The sequence below is a fragment of the Rhinopithecus bieti genome, unplaced genomic scaffold, assembly GCF_001698545.2.
Source record: "Rhinopithecus bieti isolate Rb0 unplaced genomic scaffold, ASM169854v2 scaffold_55715, whole genome shotgun sequence".
In the NCBI taxonomy this organism is placed as follows: domain Eukaryota; kingdom Metazoa; phylum Chordata; class Mammalia; order Primates; family Cercopithecidae; genus Rhinopithecus; species Rhinopithecus bieti.
This window is the reverse complement of record NW_016822769.1, coordinates 1,067,109-1,080,096: the sequence shown is the minus strand read 5'-3', so window position 1 is coordinate 1,080,096 and position 12,988 is coordinate 1,067,109. Positions and strand designations below refer to the sequence as shown.

General features: G+C 40.9%; 1 protein-coding gene across 1 annotated transcript in view; it reads left to right on the top strand.

Moving 5' to 3' along the window:
* SPG11 (SPG11 vesicle trafficking associated, spatacsin) overlaps window positions 1-12,988 on the top strand; it is a 111,310-nt gene that overhangs the window by 79,571 nt on the left and 18,751 nt on the right. Inside the window, exons 27-30 of the mRNA XM_017861025.1 lie at window positions 538-645; window positions 3,587-3,749; window positions 7,443-7,657; window positions 8,421-9,162. Coding sequence (XP_017716514.1) covers window positions 538-645; window positions 3,587-3,749; window positions 7,443-7,657; window positions 8,421-9,162 — 1,228 coding nt within the window. The remainder of the gene's footprint in view (window positions 1-537; window positions 646-3,586; window positions 3,750-7,442; window positions 7,658-8,420; window positions 9,163-12,988) is intronic.

The following is a 12,988-nucleotide window of genomic DNA, read 5'->3' as shown; positions in this document are numbered from 1 at the left end:
TTTTTTTTTTTTTTTTTGAGGCAGAGTCTTGCTCTGTTGCCCAGGCTGGAGTGCAGTGATGTGATCATAGCTACAGCTTCGACCTCCAGGTCTCAAGTGATCCTCCCTCACTTGTAGCTGGGACTATAGGCACATGCCACCACACTTGGCTAATTCTATTTATTTATTTATTTATTGAGACAGAGTCTCACTCTGTCACCTAGGATGGAACGCAGGGGCACAGTCTTGGCTCATTGCAACCTCCACCTCCCAGGTTCAAGTGATTCTCATGCCTCAGCCTCTGGAGTATCACTGTGCCTGGCTACTTTTTTATGTTTTAAGTAGAGATGGGGTTTCATCATGTTGGCCAAAGTGGTCTCGAACTTCTGGCCTCAGGTGATCCCGCTGCCTCAGCCTCCCAAAGTGCTGGCATTACAGGCATGAGCCACCATGCCCTGCCTTATTAATAGCATTTTTAACATTCTCTTATTTGGCATTATTCATTGAAAAAATATTGAGTTCAAAATTTTGTAATTTTTTTTTATCTCTTTATCAAAGGATTCCCCATTACTGTTGGTGATGGAGATGTATGAACTATGTATGTTCTTCAAGAATTATAAAGAAGCTGAAGCTAAACTTCTGGAGTTTCAGGAGAGCCTTGAAATAGTAAGTTGGAATTATGGTGCTCTTTCTCACTGATCTGAACTTGGTTGGCATGCATGGCCTTTTTTATTTTTGTTTAAAGACTTGGTCTCACTCGGTTACTCAGGCACACCACTATGATCACAGCTCACTGCAGCCTCGAACTCCTAGGCTCAAGAGATCCTCCTGCCTCAGCCTCCCAAGTAGCATGGCTAATTTTTAATCTTTTTTTTTTTTTTCTTTTTTGAGACACTGTCTGGCTCTGTCACCCAGGCTGGAGTGCAGTGGCACGATCTTGGCTCACTATAACATCCGTCTGCCAGGTTCAAGCGATTCTCCTGCCTCAGCCTCCCGAGTAGCTGGGATTACAGGTGCCCACCACCACACCCAGCTAATATTTTTTGTTTTTAGTAGAGATGGGGTTTCACCATGTTGGTCAGGCTGGTCTCGAACTCCTGACCTCAAGTAATCCACCTGCCTCAGCCTCCTGAAGTGCTGGGATTATAGGCATGAGCCACTGCACCCAATCATTTTTAATATTGTTTTTATAGGGAAGAAGTCTTGCTTTGTTGCCCAGGCTGGTTTGGAACTCCTTGCCTTAAGCAGTCCTCCCGCCTCGAAGTGTTGGGATTACAGACATGAACCACCATGTCCGGCCACATTGGTCTTCACTGTAATAAAGATTTGAAAGTTACATATTTGAAAATACCAAATCAGTTATTTGAATATGCCTAGGATTCTGAAACTACAGAAAATAGGCACATTAATTTCCTTAGTCTGTTTCTTCCTATGGCTCGTTGGATACCTCCCAGGTATCTTCTTATTCTTGCCTGACCAGCTTAACTAGTTCCATCATCTGCTCACAATAGTTCCTTTTCTTAGAACCACAGAGTTAAGTATACAAGTAATTAAATAAAGACTAAGGACTAATGCCCTAATCCCAGCTAATTTTAACAAGGACACTCAGGAGGATAAAGAATCAAGAAGAGAAATACTTTTTAAAAAAGAATAGAAGTATTATATAACTTTTGTGCTTCTAAACATCAAAATCCAGTCAGAATGGTTATAGAAAACATTCAGGAACAGTGTCTAAGCAGAAATAGTAGCAATTTAGTGAGCTGACTACCAGTGTTCTTTCTCATAATTCCTTTAAACACTTTGCATTAAGGGAGATGCTGCAAAAGCAAAATGATCTTTGTACTTACCAGTAGGTAAGTCCTATTGGAATTTAAGAGAGGGGAATGAGAGATGTACAGGGAGGACCACATAGGGCATAGGAGAGAGAGTAGAGAAGGAAATTCATTCCAGGTAGGAGTAAGAAGATAGCAGTAATGTGACATATGATTTTATAAACCATTCCTTAATTTAAGATCTTGGCAGTCTTGAGAATTCCATTGGAGGGAATATTGTCTTCTAAAACTTACATCACAGCCAAAAAGCCCTGCATATTAAACTTACCTTCAGAGTGACTTTTATAGTGTATTCAGAAGTATACAGAAAGTATTCAGCCAAGACTAGGGCCTAACTCAGCACTAGGCACAGAGGTCCTGAATTACAAGCTTTTGGTGCCTATGAATATATACATTTTTTGAAACCCAGCAGTTAAGTTTCTATTCCACCAAAATGCCCAGTATTTTTGGGGGTTATGTTGTATGAAGTCTAGAGTGAACTACAAAACTATAGTGACTGAGAACTAAATATTAGTCTTCCAAAAATCATATGAAGCAAGAGCCAAAGTAAAAATCAGGAATGAAGTCACAAAAGAAGCATCTGTCGAGCACAGTCATCATACCTGTAATCCCAGCACTTAGGGAGGCAGAGGCGGGAGAATGGCTTGAGGCCAGGAGTTTGACCAGCCTGGACAACATAGTGAGACCCTGTTCTCTACCAACACAAAGGAAAGAAAAACAAGCGCAGCTGCTGCAGCAGGTAAGAAAGCACCACTCCTCTGAAATCAGCCTTTTCCTGCAGCATCCTAGAAGATATTTTTTGCCACACCTACTTGTAGAAATGCAGCCTGTCACTTGAATTCATCTTCCTATTAATATTTTTAGCATTCAGTTGAAATGATGTAAATCCAAGCTTCTTAACTGAGACCATTCTCCAACAAGAATAAACTACAAGCAAAATGGTAGAACTAGCAAAGTAATGGTAGAACTAGCAAAGTAATGTTAGGCAAGTCTTTCTGAGCAGTTTTTATAATGTGAATTTAAAATCCTCTGGATTCAAGGGCAGGCCTACATCCCTCTTTAAAGAAGCTGCTAGGCCAGGCATGGTGGCTCATGCCTGTAATCCCAGCACTTTGGGAGGCCATGGCAGGCGGATCATCAGGTCAGGAGTTCGAGACCAGCCTGACCAACATGGTGAAACCCTGTCTCTATTAAAAATACAAAAAAATTAGCCGAGTGTGGTGGCGTGCACCTGTAATCCCAGCTACTCAGAAGGCTGAGGCAGGAGAATCACTTGAACCCAGGAGGCAGAGGTTACAGTGAGCCAAGATTGCACCACTATACTCCAGCCTGGGCAGCAGAGCAAGACTCCGTCTCAGAAAAATAAAATAAAATAAAAATAAAGAGGCTGCTAAGTGAGACGTCTGATTAATTTCACAGCAACTCAGAGGGCTATTAAGTTGACAATCACTAAGTAGGAATATTTTACGTTAACTCTAGTTAGCATTCAGTTTTTAAGACTCTTGCCCATCTTTTTCACACATGCAGCTCTATACCAGAACTTTCCACAGAGAGACAATGTGCAAAGCTGCTGAAGAGGGCTTGTTTTTGCCAGTCCTCTGAGCCCCATTACCAGTTCCTGCCATTTGGAAAGGAACTGAGTAAGCACCCCTACTTTATGACAGGCAATAGCTTTTGAGGGAATTTTAGCTTTCTTAGAGGTTCCCAGATTTGGAGGTTTTGATTTGCTATTCTCATGAAACTCCTTTCCCTAAGCCTCTCTTTTTCTTTTATAGCTTAACACAGCAGCCACAAAGGTCCACCCTGTCATCCCTGCTATGTGGCTGGAGGATCAGGTGTGTTTCCTTTTGAAGCTTATGCTACAGCAGTGTAAGACCCCATATGAGCTGGGGAAGCTTTTACAGCTCTTTGTTGAAAGAGAGCATCTCTTCTCTGATGGTAAGACAATCCTTACAGTTAAGTTGCTATTAAGAAGTTAGCTTCCTTAATCTTGAAAATACCTTAGAGGGGTAGTTAGGAAATTAAAATGCATGTAACATTAACTTACAGCGTGCAACTGGGGGTAAAGAAGTTACAGAGAACTTTAAATTGTGGTTAAAATATTCAAGAAATAATACAACAGTATAAAACATAAATAATATCCAATCATCTCATTCTAAGCAGTTACCAAATAGCCACATTTCCTCCTGGCTGGCTTGTTGCGGGGGTCCAACCCACAGACCCTGACCTAGTGATGGATCAAGATGTACACTGACTGAGATACTTGGCCTGTCAGTCCGGCTAAGGGGCTCTGCTCTGAGTCTGAAGCATTGCCTCATAAGCTGGCAAAGTTCACATTTATTTAGTACAGATTAAATGGCAAAGGTTTCAAGTAAACACTATTAGATGGTAATTAAGATTGCCGATAGTAGAGAGCAATTATGCACCTGCTGTTGATCAAAGGTTGATCTTAGGACCACATGTATATACAAGCTATTTAGATAAACTTCCCCACATTCCCTTGTTACTAGCTTTTTGGCTATCAACTGAAGGTAAAGAGGCTGCCTTCAGCCATATCTGTCACTGAAGCTGTGCAAACTGCCTGGCCTTCCAAGAAGGTTTGTGTTTATTTCCTATAACTATTATATAATTTTTCTTATATTAATATATAATTATCCTTATATAATATTTTCTATAACTATCTATTACAATTTTCCTCTACAATTTTTCCCACCACCCTGACTGAACTCCCACACCCCGTCACTATCTTCTCTATGGCAAGTAACCTTAGCATTGCTCAGGGTCAAAAACCCTACTTCAGAAATGCACAAATCATTTTTAAAGTTTCAGAGATAAATTTTGCTTTTTTTTTTTTTTTTCCAGATTTCTCGAGACATTGGCAGTCTCTAAACTTGTTGCTGATTGAATCAAACAAATGCTGCTTTATTTTCCACTTGTTTGATAATTTCAAGTTTTTACTGAATGATATTTTGTTCTTTTATACTATATTCTGACAGTTTGGCTACTAGGGTTATTTTCTCACATTTAAACTCACAGATATTCAACTGGAGAGCTCAGATTTGCACAGAACACTGACAGAATCCTGAGCTCAGAGCCAGTTGTTGGCAGGCTGTGGATCTGATGACTAAAAGGAAAAAGGGGTGTTTCCAAAATGTGATGGATATAAGATGGTACTTATCAGTTACAATGCAGACCAAAAATAAGTCCTTTTAACATATAGGTGTTTTCATTGATCTGTAGTAATTATAATTTTTTTAAAAAAATGAATTTCCTGTTGTTTGCCATAATCTATCTTTGAATAATTATAAGGATCTACTACATTTTTTTTTTTTTTTTTTTTTTTTTTTTGAGACGGAGTCTCGCTCTGTCGCCCAGGCTGGAGTGCAGTGGCGCGATCTCGGCTCACTGCAAGCTCCGCCTCCCGGGTTCACGCCATTCTCCTGCCTCAGCCTCCTGAGTAGCTGGGACTACAGGCGCCCGCCACCGCGCCCGGCTAATTTTTTGTATTTTTAGTAGAGACGGGGTTTCACCATGGTCTCGATCTCCTGACCTTGTGATCCGCCCGTCTCGGCCTCCCAAAGTGCTGGGATTACAGGCGTGAGCCACCGCACCCGGCCGGATCTACCACATTGTTAAACATGACTATAATACTTTTATTCTATAATTTTTCCTATTTTTAGAAACTGTTACTATGTGTGCATATTTAACATTTATTTGCTTAGAGAACAGGAATACGTTCTTTTTTTTTTTGAGACACAGTCTGGCTCTGTTCAAGCTGGAGTGCAGTAGCACATCCTCAGCTCACTGCAACCTCTGTCTCCCAGGCTCAAGCTATCCTCCCACCTCAACATCCTGAGTAGCTGGGATTACAGGCACACACCACCACACCTGGCTAATTTTTGTATTTTTTGTTAGAAATGGGGTTTTGCCATGTTGCCCGGGCTAGTCCCAAGCTCCTGAGCTCAAGCACTCCTCCCACCTTGGCCTCCCAAAGTGCTGGGATTACAAGCATGAACCACTGTGCCCAGCCAGGAATATGTTCTTTAAAAACCTGTGTTTTATATGATGCCAGCAAAACTCAACATGCCTGTGTTAGTGATTATTGTGCAGGATGTCTCACTGTCCCCAGAACTACCTAAATCAGACTGCTGCCCAGCAGGTGGCATTGGAAATAGCCTCCTGTGGAATGTTTCTCATGCCCCTCTCTTATGGTAGGACATACGTAGATTCTACTTAGACTGTTTGGGAAAGGGCGCAAACCCAGCCACATAAATTGTTGGCAGAGAATTCTTTGTTTTTGTTTAATAGAGACAAAGGTCTTACCATGTTGCACAGGCTGGTCTTGAACCTCTGGCTTCAAGCGATCCCTCTTGCCTTGGTCTCCCAAAGTGCTGGGATTATAAGCGTGAGCCACTGCACCTGGCCAAGAATTCTTAGTGTTACTAATAATTTCCAAGGGATATCAGGAGGAGCTCAATTAGGTCTCCCGGGGCAAGTAGATAAATTTTAGAGTTGCAAGTGATGCTCCATTCTGAATACAGTGTGCCACATTAGAGCCTAGGCTACTGGCCAGCTGGAGATTTAACTGTCCTACAAGTTCTCTGTCTTGATCCACATGATTCCTGCATTGAATGAACAAATGACCACTAAATCAGACAGATTTGATCACGGTAGGAGATAAATCCAGAAAGAGAGAGACTAGCCTGAATGACCAAAATCTTCCCAAGGTTACTGTGTTTCTACTACATTGAAGGTCACCAACCTCTGCCCTGTATATAAAGCCAGATGTGTAGACTGAGTTCATGTGCTAATCTCTACCCTTTTTTTTTTTTTTTGAGACAGAGTCTCGTTCTGTTGCCCAGGCTGGAGTACAATGGCATCATCTCAGCTCACTGCAACCTCTGCCTCCCAGGTTAAAGTGATTCTCCTGCCTCAGCCTCTCGAGTAGCTGGGATTACAGGTGTGTGCCACCACAGTGGGTTAATTTTTGTATTTTTAGTAGATACAGGGTTTCACCATATTGGTCAGGCGGTCTTTTCTGACCTCAAGTGATCCACCCACCTCTGCCTCCCAAAGTGCTGGGATTACAGATGTGAGCCACTGCGCCCAGCCATTAATCTCTAACACTTCATACTATATGACAAGCAAGTACAGTCAGACTTTACCACTAACAATTTTTCTGGACCATTTTTTTTGGTGTCTTTGGTACACAGGAGCTATCTTATGGCTTCCTTTGCTAGTCAACCAGAGTAGAAAAATAGCTTTTTTTGGCCGGGCATGGTTGAGAGCAGCCTGGACAACATGGTGAAATCCCATCTCTACTAAAAGTACAAAAATTAGCCAGATGTGGTGGTGCACGCCTGTAGTCCCTACTACTCAGGAGGCCGAGGCAGGAGGATCCCTCGAACCCAGGAGGTGGAGGTTGCCGTGAGCCAAGATCACACCACTGCATTCCAGCCTGGGTGACAGTGAGACTCCATCCCAAAAAAACAGAAAACTCGCTTTTTATTTTTCCTTTAACCACATTACTATGTTAAACATGTATATTTTCACCCAATATTGCATTACTCTTGAAATGCTGTAGTGGCATTTTATTGACTAAATGTTTATATCCTCTTCTCTTTGGCACAGGTCCAGATGTGAAAAAGCTGTATGTCCTTTGCCAAATTTTGAAGGATACATCCATAGCCATTAATCATATAATTATTACCTGCTACAGCATTGAGAATTTTCAGCATGAATGTAAATCTATTTTGGAAAGACTGCAGACAGACGGGCAGTTCGCTTTGGCCAGGAGGGTAGCAGAATTAGCTGAGTTACCTGTGGACAACTTGGTTATTAAAGAGGTATCATTGGTCTTTTAAGTTATTTAAAATCTTAACTTTTAAAATCAGCATTAAACAGTAAATCAAATGAGATATATAATTTATAGGAGATAAGGCTTTTTTTACTTTTGACACACACATTACTTTCAGAAATGGATGAGCCTACAATGCCCATTATTGAGAAATGTGTGCTGCAAATGCAACATTAGTTTGTAGGATGTGCTACAACTATTTTCCTTTGAATAGAATTAAATATAAGGGGGCTTCCACTTAAACCCCATTCCATGAGATCAATCAAGAATTGTTTTTCATACCATAACTTTCCAGATAAAATATCCAGGGTCATCTGTAGCCAAATCTCTGTTCTCTGATTTGATTTGGTTTTAACAAGTATGATAAGGCCAGGTGCAGTGGCTCATGCCTATAATCCCAGCACTTTGGGAGGCCAAGGCAGGAGGATTGCTTGAGCCCAGAAGTTTAAGACCAGCCTGGGCAACATAAGGAGACCCTGTCTCTACAAAAAATTAAAAATTAGCCAGGCATGGTGGCACACACCTGTGGTCCCAGCTCCCTGGGAGGCTGAGGTGGGAGGATCTCTTGTGTCCAGGAGGTTGAGGCTGCAATATGCTGTGATCGCCACCACTGCTTTCCAGCCTGGGTGACAGACCGAGACCCTGTCTCAAAAAAAAAAACCAAACAAACAAGTATGATATACTTAGGGAACATGAGCATTTATGATACTTTATCTAAGAAAGGCTAAAATCTGCTTTGTTAAATTTCACAGATAACACAGGAAATGCAGACTCTAAAACACATTGAACAGTGGTCACTAAAACAAGCAAGAATTGACTTCTGGAAAAAATGCCATGAGAATTTTAAGAAAAATTCAATTTCAAGCAAAGCAGCTTCTTCCTTTTTCTCAATTCAGGCCCATGTGGCATGTGAGCACCCAGCTGGATGGAGCACCATTGAGGAACGCCATCTGCTGCTCACTTTGGCAGGGCACTGGCTTGCCCAAGAGGACGTAGTGCCCTTGGACAAGCTGGAGGAGCTGGAGAAGCAGATCTGGCTCTGCCGCATCACCCAGCACACTCTTGGAAGAAATCAGGAGGAAACAGAGCCCAAATTTTCTCGACAGATCTCAACCAGTGGTGAACTTTCCTTTGATAGTTTAGCCAGGGAGTTTTCCTTCTCCAAGTTGGCTGCTCTGAACACATCAAAATACTTAGAACTTAACAGCCTTCCATCCAAAGAGACATGCGAGAATAGACTGGATTGGAAAGAGCAGGAGTCACTAAACTTTTTGATTGGGCGCCTACTGGATGATGGCTGTGTGCATGAAGCAAGTAGAGTATGCCGGTATTTTCATTTCTATAATCGAGATGTCGCCTTGGTGTTGCACTGCAGAGCACTGGCCTCAGGAGAAGCTAGTATGGAGGATCTGCACCCGGAGATCCATGCTCTCCTACAAAGTGCTGAGCTGCTTGAGGAAGAACCCGACATTCCCCTAAGGAGAGTCCACAGCAGTAAGTAAGAGTCCACGGCCCAGAGTCTTAAATGGCACTGTTAGCACTATCTCCCAGCAGGAAGGGACCCTTGTGGCAGAATAGTTATACCAAGTTAAGGGGACAACAACTTTTTTCCAGGTAATCTGTAAACTAGCCAATTAACTAGTCAATGAAATAGAAAGACCTATGTCTTTTAAACTAGCTATGTTTCAAAGTTAAAGGGAATCTATCTGATTTGTAGCTAGTTCACTGAAATTTATTCTACATATTCTATACATCTGTAAATTTAATCGTTTCCACTCTTACATTGATAGTATATAGAAATATGTTTTTTTGTTTTTCTTTTTGGGTTTTTTTGTTTGTTTGTTTTTGTTTTTTGTTTTTTTCAGATGGTGTTTCACTCTTGTCGCCTAGGCTGGAGTGCAATGGTGTGGTCTCGGCTCACTGCAACCTCTGCCTCCTGGGTTCAAGTGATTCTCCTTCCTTAGCCTCCCAAGTAGCTGGGATTAGAGGTGCCCACCACCAATCCTGGCTAATTTTTGTGTTTTTAGTAGAGACCGGTTTCACCATGTTGGCTAGGCTGGTTTCAAACTCCTGACCTCAGGAGATTCGCCCACCTCAGCCTCCCAAAGTGCCAAGATTACAGGCATGAGCCACTGCACCCAGCCAGAAATGTGTTCTTTGTGTTAACTTTATACTCTATGACTTTGTTAAACTTGCTTATTCTAGGAGATTTCTTGTAGATTGCTCAAGATTTTCTACGTGGACATTTGTGTCATCTGCAAATAGAGTTGTATTTCTGCCTTTCCAATCTGTATGCCTTTTATTTCTTGTTCTTGCTTTATTGCACTGACTAGGCCTTTCAGTACTATGTTGGATAGGAGTGGTGTGAGGACATCTGTACCTTTTTACTAACCTTAAAGGGAAAATATTTGATCTTTTCATCATTAAGTATGGTATTAGCTATAGGTTTTGAAAATAGGCTTTATCATGTTGAAAAAGTTCCCCTCTATTCCTGGTTTGCTGAGAATTTTTATCATGAATCAGTTTGAATTTAGTCATGTTATTTCTGCATCTGTTAATCTGATCATGTGGTTTTTTTTCTTTAGACTATTAATATAGTAGATTACATTAGTTGATTTTTTTAATATTGGACCAGCCTTGAATTCCCCATTTAAATAAATCCAGTTTGGGCCTGGTGCATTATTCTTTTTGATTTTTTGCTGTAATCAATTTGCTGTTTTGTTAAAGATTTTTACATTTATGTTTGTGAGGAATGTTATTCTGTAATTTTCTTTATGGTACTGTTTTTGTTTTTGAGACAGAGTCTCACTCTGTTGCCTAGGCCAGAGTGTAGTGTGTAATCTCGGATCACTGCAACCTCCGCCTTCCAGGTTCGAGTGATTCCCCTGCCTCAGCCTCCCGAGTAGCTGGGATTACAGTTGTGTACCACCACGCTTGGCTACTTTTTGTATTTTTAGTAGAGACGGAGTTTCACCATATTGGCCAGGCTAGTCTTGAACTCCTGACCTCAAGTGGTCCGCCCACCTTGGCCTCCCAAAGTGCTGTGATTACAGGCGTGAGCCACCATGCCCGGCCTTTTTTTGTACTGTTTGGTTTTTGTATCAAGGTAATGCTGGTTTCATGAGTTAGAAAGTATTCCCTGCTCTTTTATTTTCTGGAAAACATTGTGTAGAACTGGTGTTATTTCTTCCTTAAATGCTTAGTAGAATTTACCAATAAAACTAGCTGAGACTGGAGATTTCCATTTTGGAAGATTTTAAACCACAAATTCAGTTTCTTAAATAATTACAGGACTATTCAGGTTATCTTTCTCATCTCGGGTGAGTTTTAGCATTTTGTGATTTTCAAGGGAAACTTTTCTTCTGCTTTTGGGTTATTTGAACATTTTTTAGTCTTCCATTTTAATTGATTGTGATTTTGACTATGCATCTTTGTATAGTTTAATTGGCTTTTTTAGAGATGACAATGTACATCCTTAACTTTTCACAGTATACTTAGAATCAATATTTTACCACCTCAGCTGGAATGTAGGAGGAACCTTACCATCATGTAGGTCACTTTACTCTTCTCCCTTTACATCCTACTTGCCTTTTATTACTTCTGCATACATTGAAAACCTCATTAAACAATGAGGTTTTTGTTCTTAGCCAAAAAATATGTTTTAATAAACCCACCTCAGCCTCCCAAAGTGCTGGGGTTACAAGCGTGACCCACCACGCCCAGCCTTTTTTTTTTTTTTTTTTTTAATAATCAGTTTTTCATCATCTGAGAATGTCTCTATTTTACCTTCATTCCTAAAGGATGTTTTGCTGGATATAGAAAATTAGTTATTTTCAGGCCAGGTGCAGTGGCTCACACCTGTAATTCCAACACTTTGGGAGGCTAAGGCAGGCAGATCAGTTGAGCTCAGGAATTCAAGACCAGCCTGGGCAACATGGCAAAACCCCGTCTCTACAAAAAATACAAAAATTAGCCAGTTGTGGTGGCGCATACCTACAGTCCCAGCTACTTGGGGGGGGCTAAGGCACGAGGATCGCTTGAGCCCAGGAGGATAAGGCTGCAATGAACCGTGTTCATGCCACTGCACTCCAGCCTGGACAACAAAGTGAGAACCTGTGTCTCAAAAAATAAATAAGAAAATTAGTTGTTTTCTTTCAGCACTTGAAAATGTTCACTTCCTTTTGGCCTCCATGGTGTCTGATGAAAAATCTGCAGTCAATTGAATCATTGTTCATCTATATAAATAGTGCATATTTCTCTGGTAGCTGTCAGTGTTTTTTTCTGTTGTTGGTCTTCAGCAGTTTGATTATATTGTGACTGGATATGTATTTCTTTGGCTTTATTCATATATTTGGGGTTTACTGAGCTTCTTGAATATGTAGGTTTATGTGTTTCACCAAACTTGGGTAGTGATCAGCCATAATTTTTTCAAATATTTTCTCAGCACCATACCCTATCTCCTCTCCTTCTGGAACTTCAAGTACATGAATTTATAATTTTTATTATCTCATAATTCCTTGAAGTTTTGTTCAGTTTTTGTTTGTGTGTTGGTTTGTTTTTGAGACGGAGTCTCGCTTTGTCGCCAGGCTGGAGTGCAGTGGCGCGATCTTGGCTCGCTGCAACCTCTGCCTGCCAGGTTCAAGTGATTCTCCTGCTTCAGCCTCCCAAGTAGCTGGGACTACAGCCACGCGTCACCACACCCAGCTAATTTTTGTATTTTTAGTATAGATAAGGTTTCACCATGTCGGCCAGGGTGGCCTCAATTTCTTGACCTCGTGATATGCCCGCTTCAGCCTCCCAAACTGCTGGGATTACAGGCGTGAGCCTCCACACCTGGCCAGTTCAGTTTTTTTTAAACTTTTTTTCTCTCTGTTGTTCAGATTGGATAATTTCTGTTATTGAATTTTATTTCTATGATTTTAAAATTTCAGTTACAACCATGCATTAACAATGAGGATACATTCTGAGAAATGCATTGTTGAGTGATTTCATCACTGTGCAAACATCTTAGAGCATACTTATACAATCCTAGGTGGTATAGACTTCTACACACCTCTGCTAAATGGTATATAGCCTATCATTCCTGGGCTGCAAGCCAGTACAGCATGCTACTGTACTGTAGTTGATTATAACATAATGGTAAGTATTTGTGTATCTAGATATATCTAAACATAGAAAAGGTACGGTAAAAAATATGATATAAAGATTTTTTAGCTTCAGGAAATAAACAATTGGAGATTTTCATTTAAAAATTTTTTTTTTTTTTTTTTTTTTTTGAGACGGAGTCTGTCGCCCAGACTGGAGTGCAGTGGCGAGATCT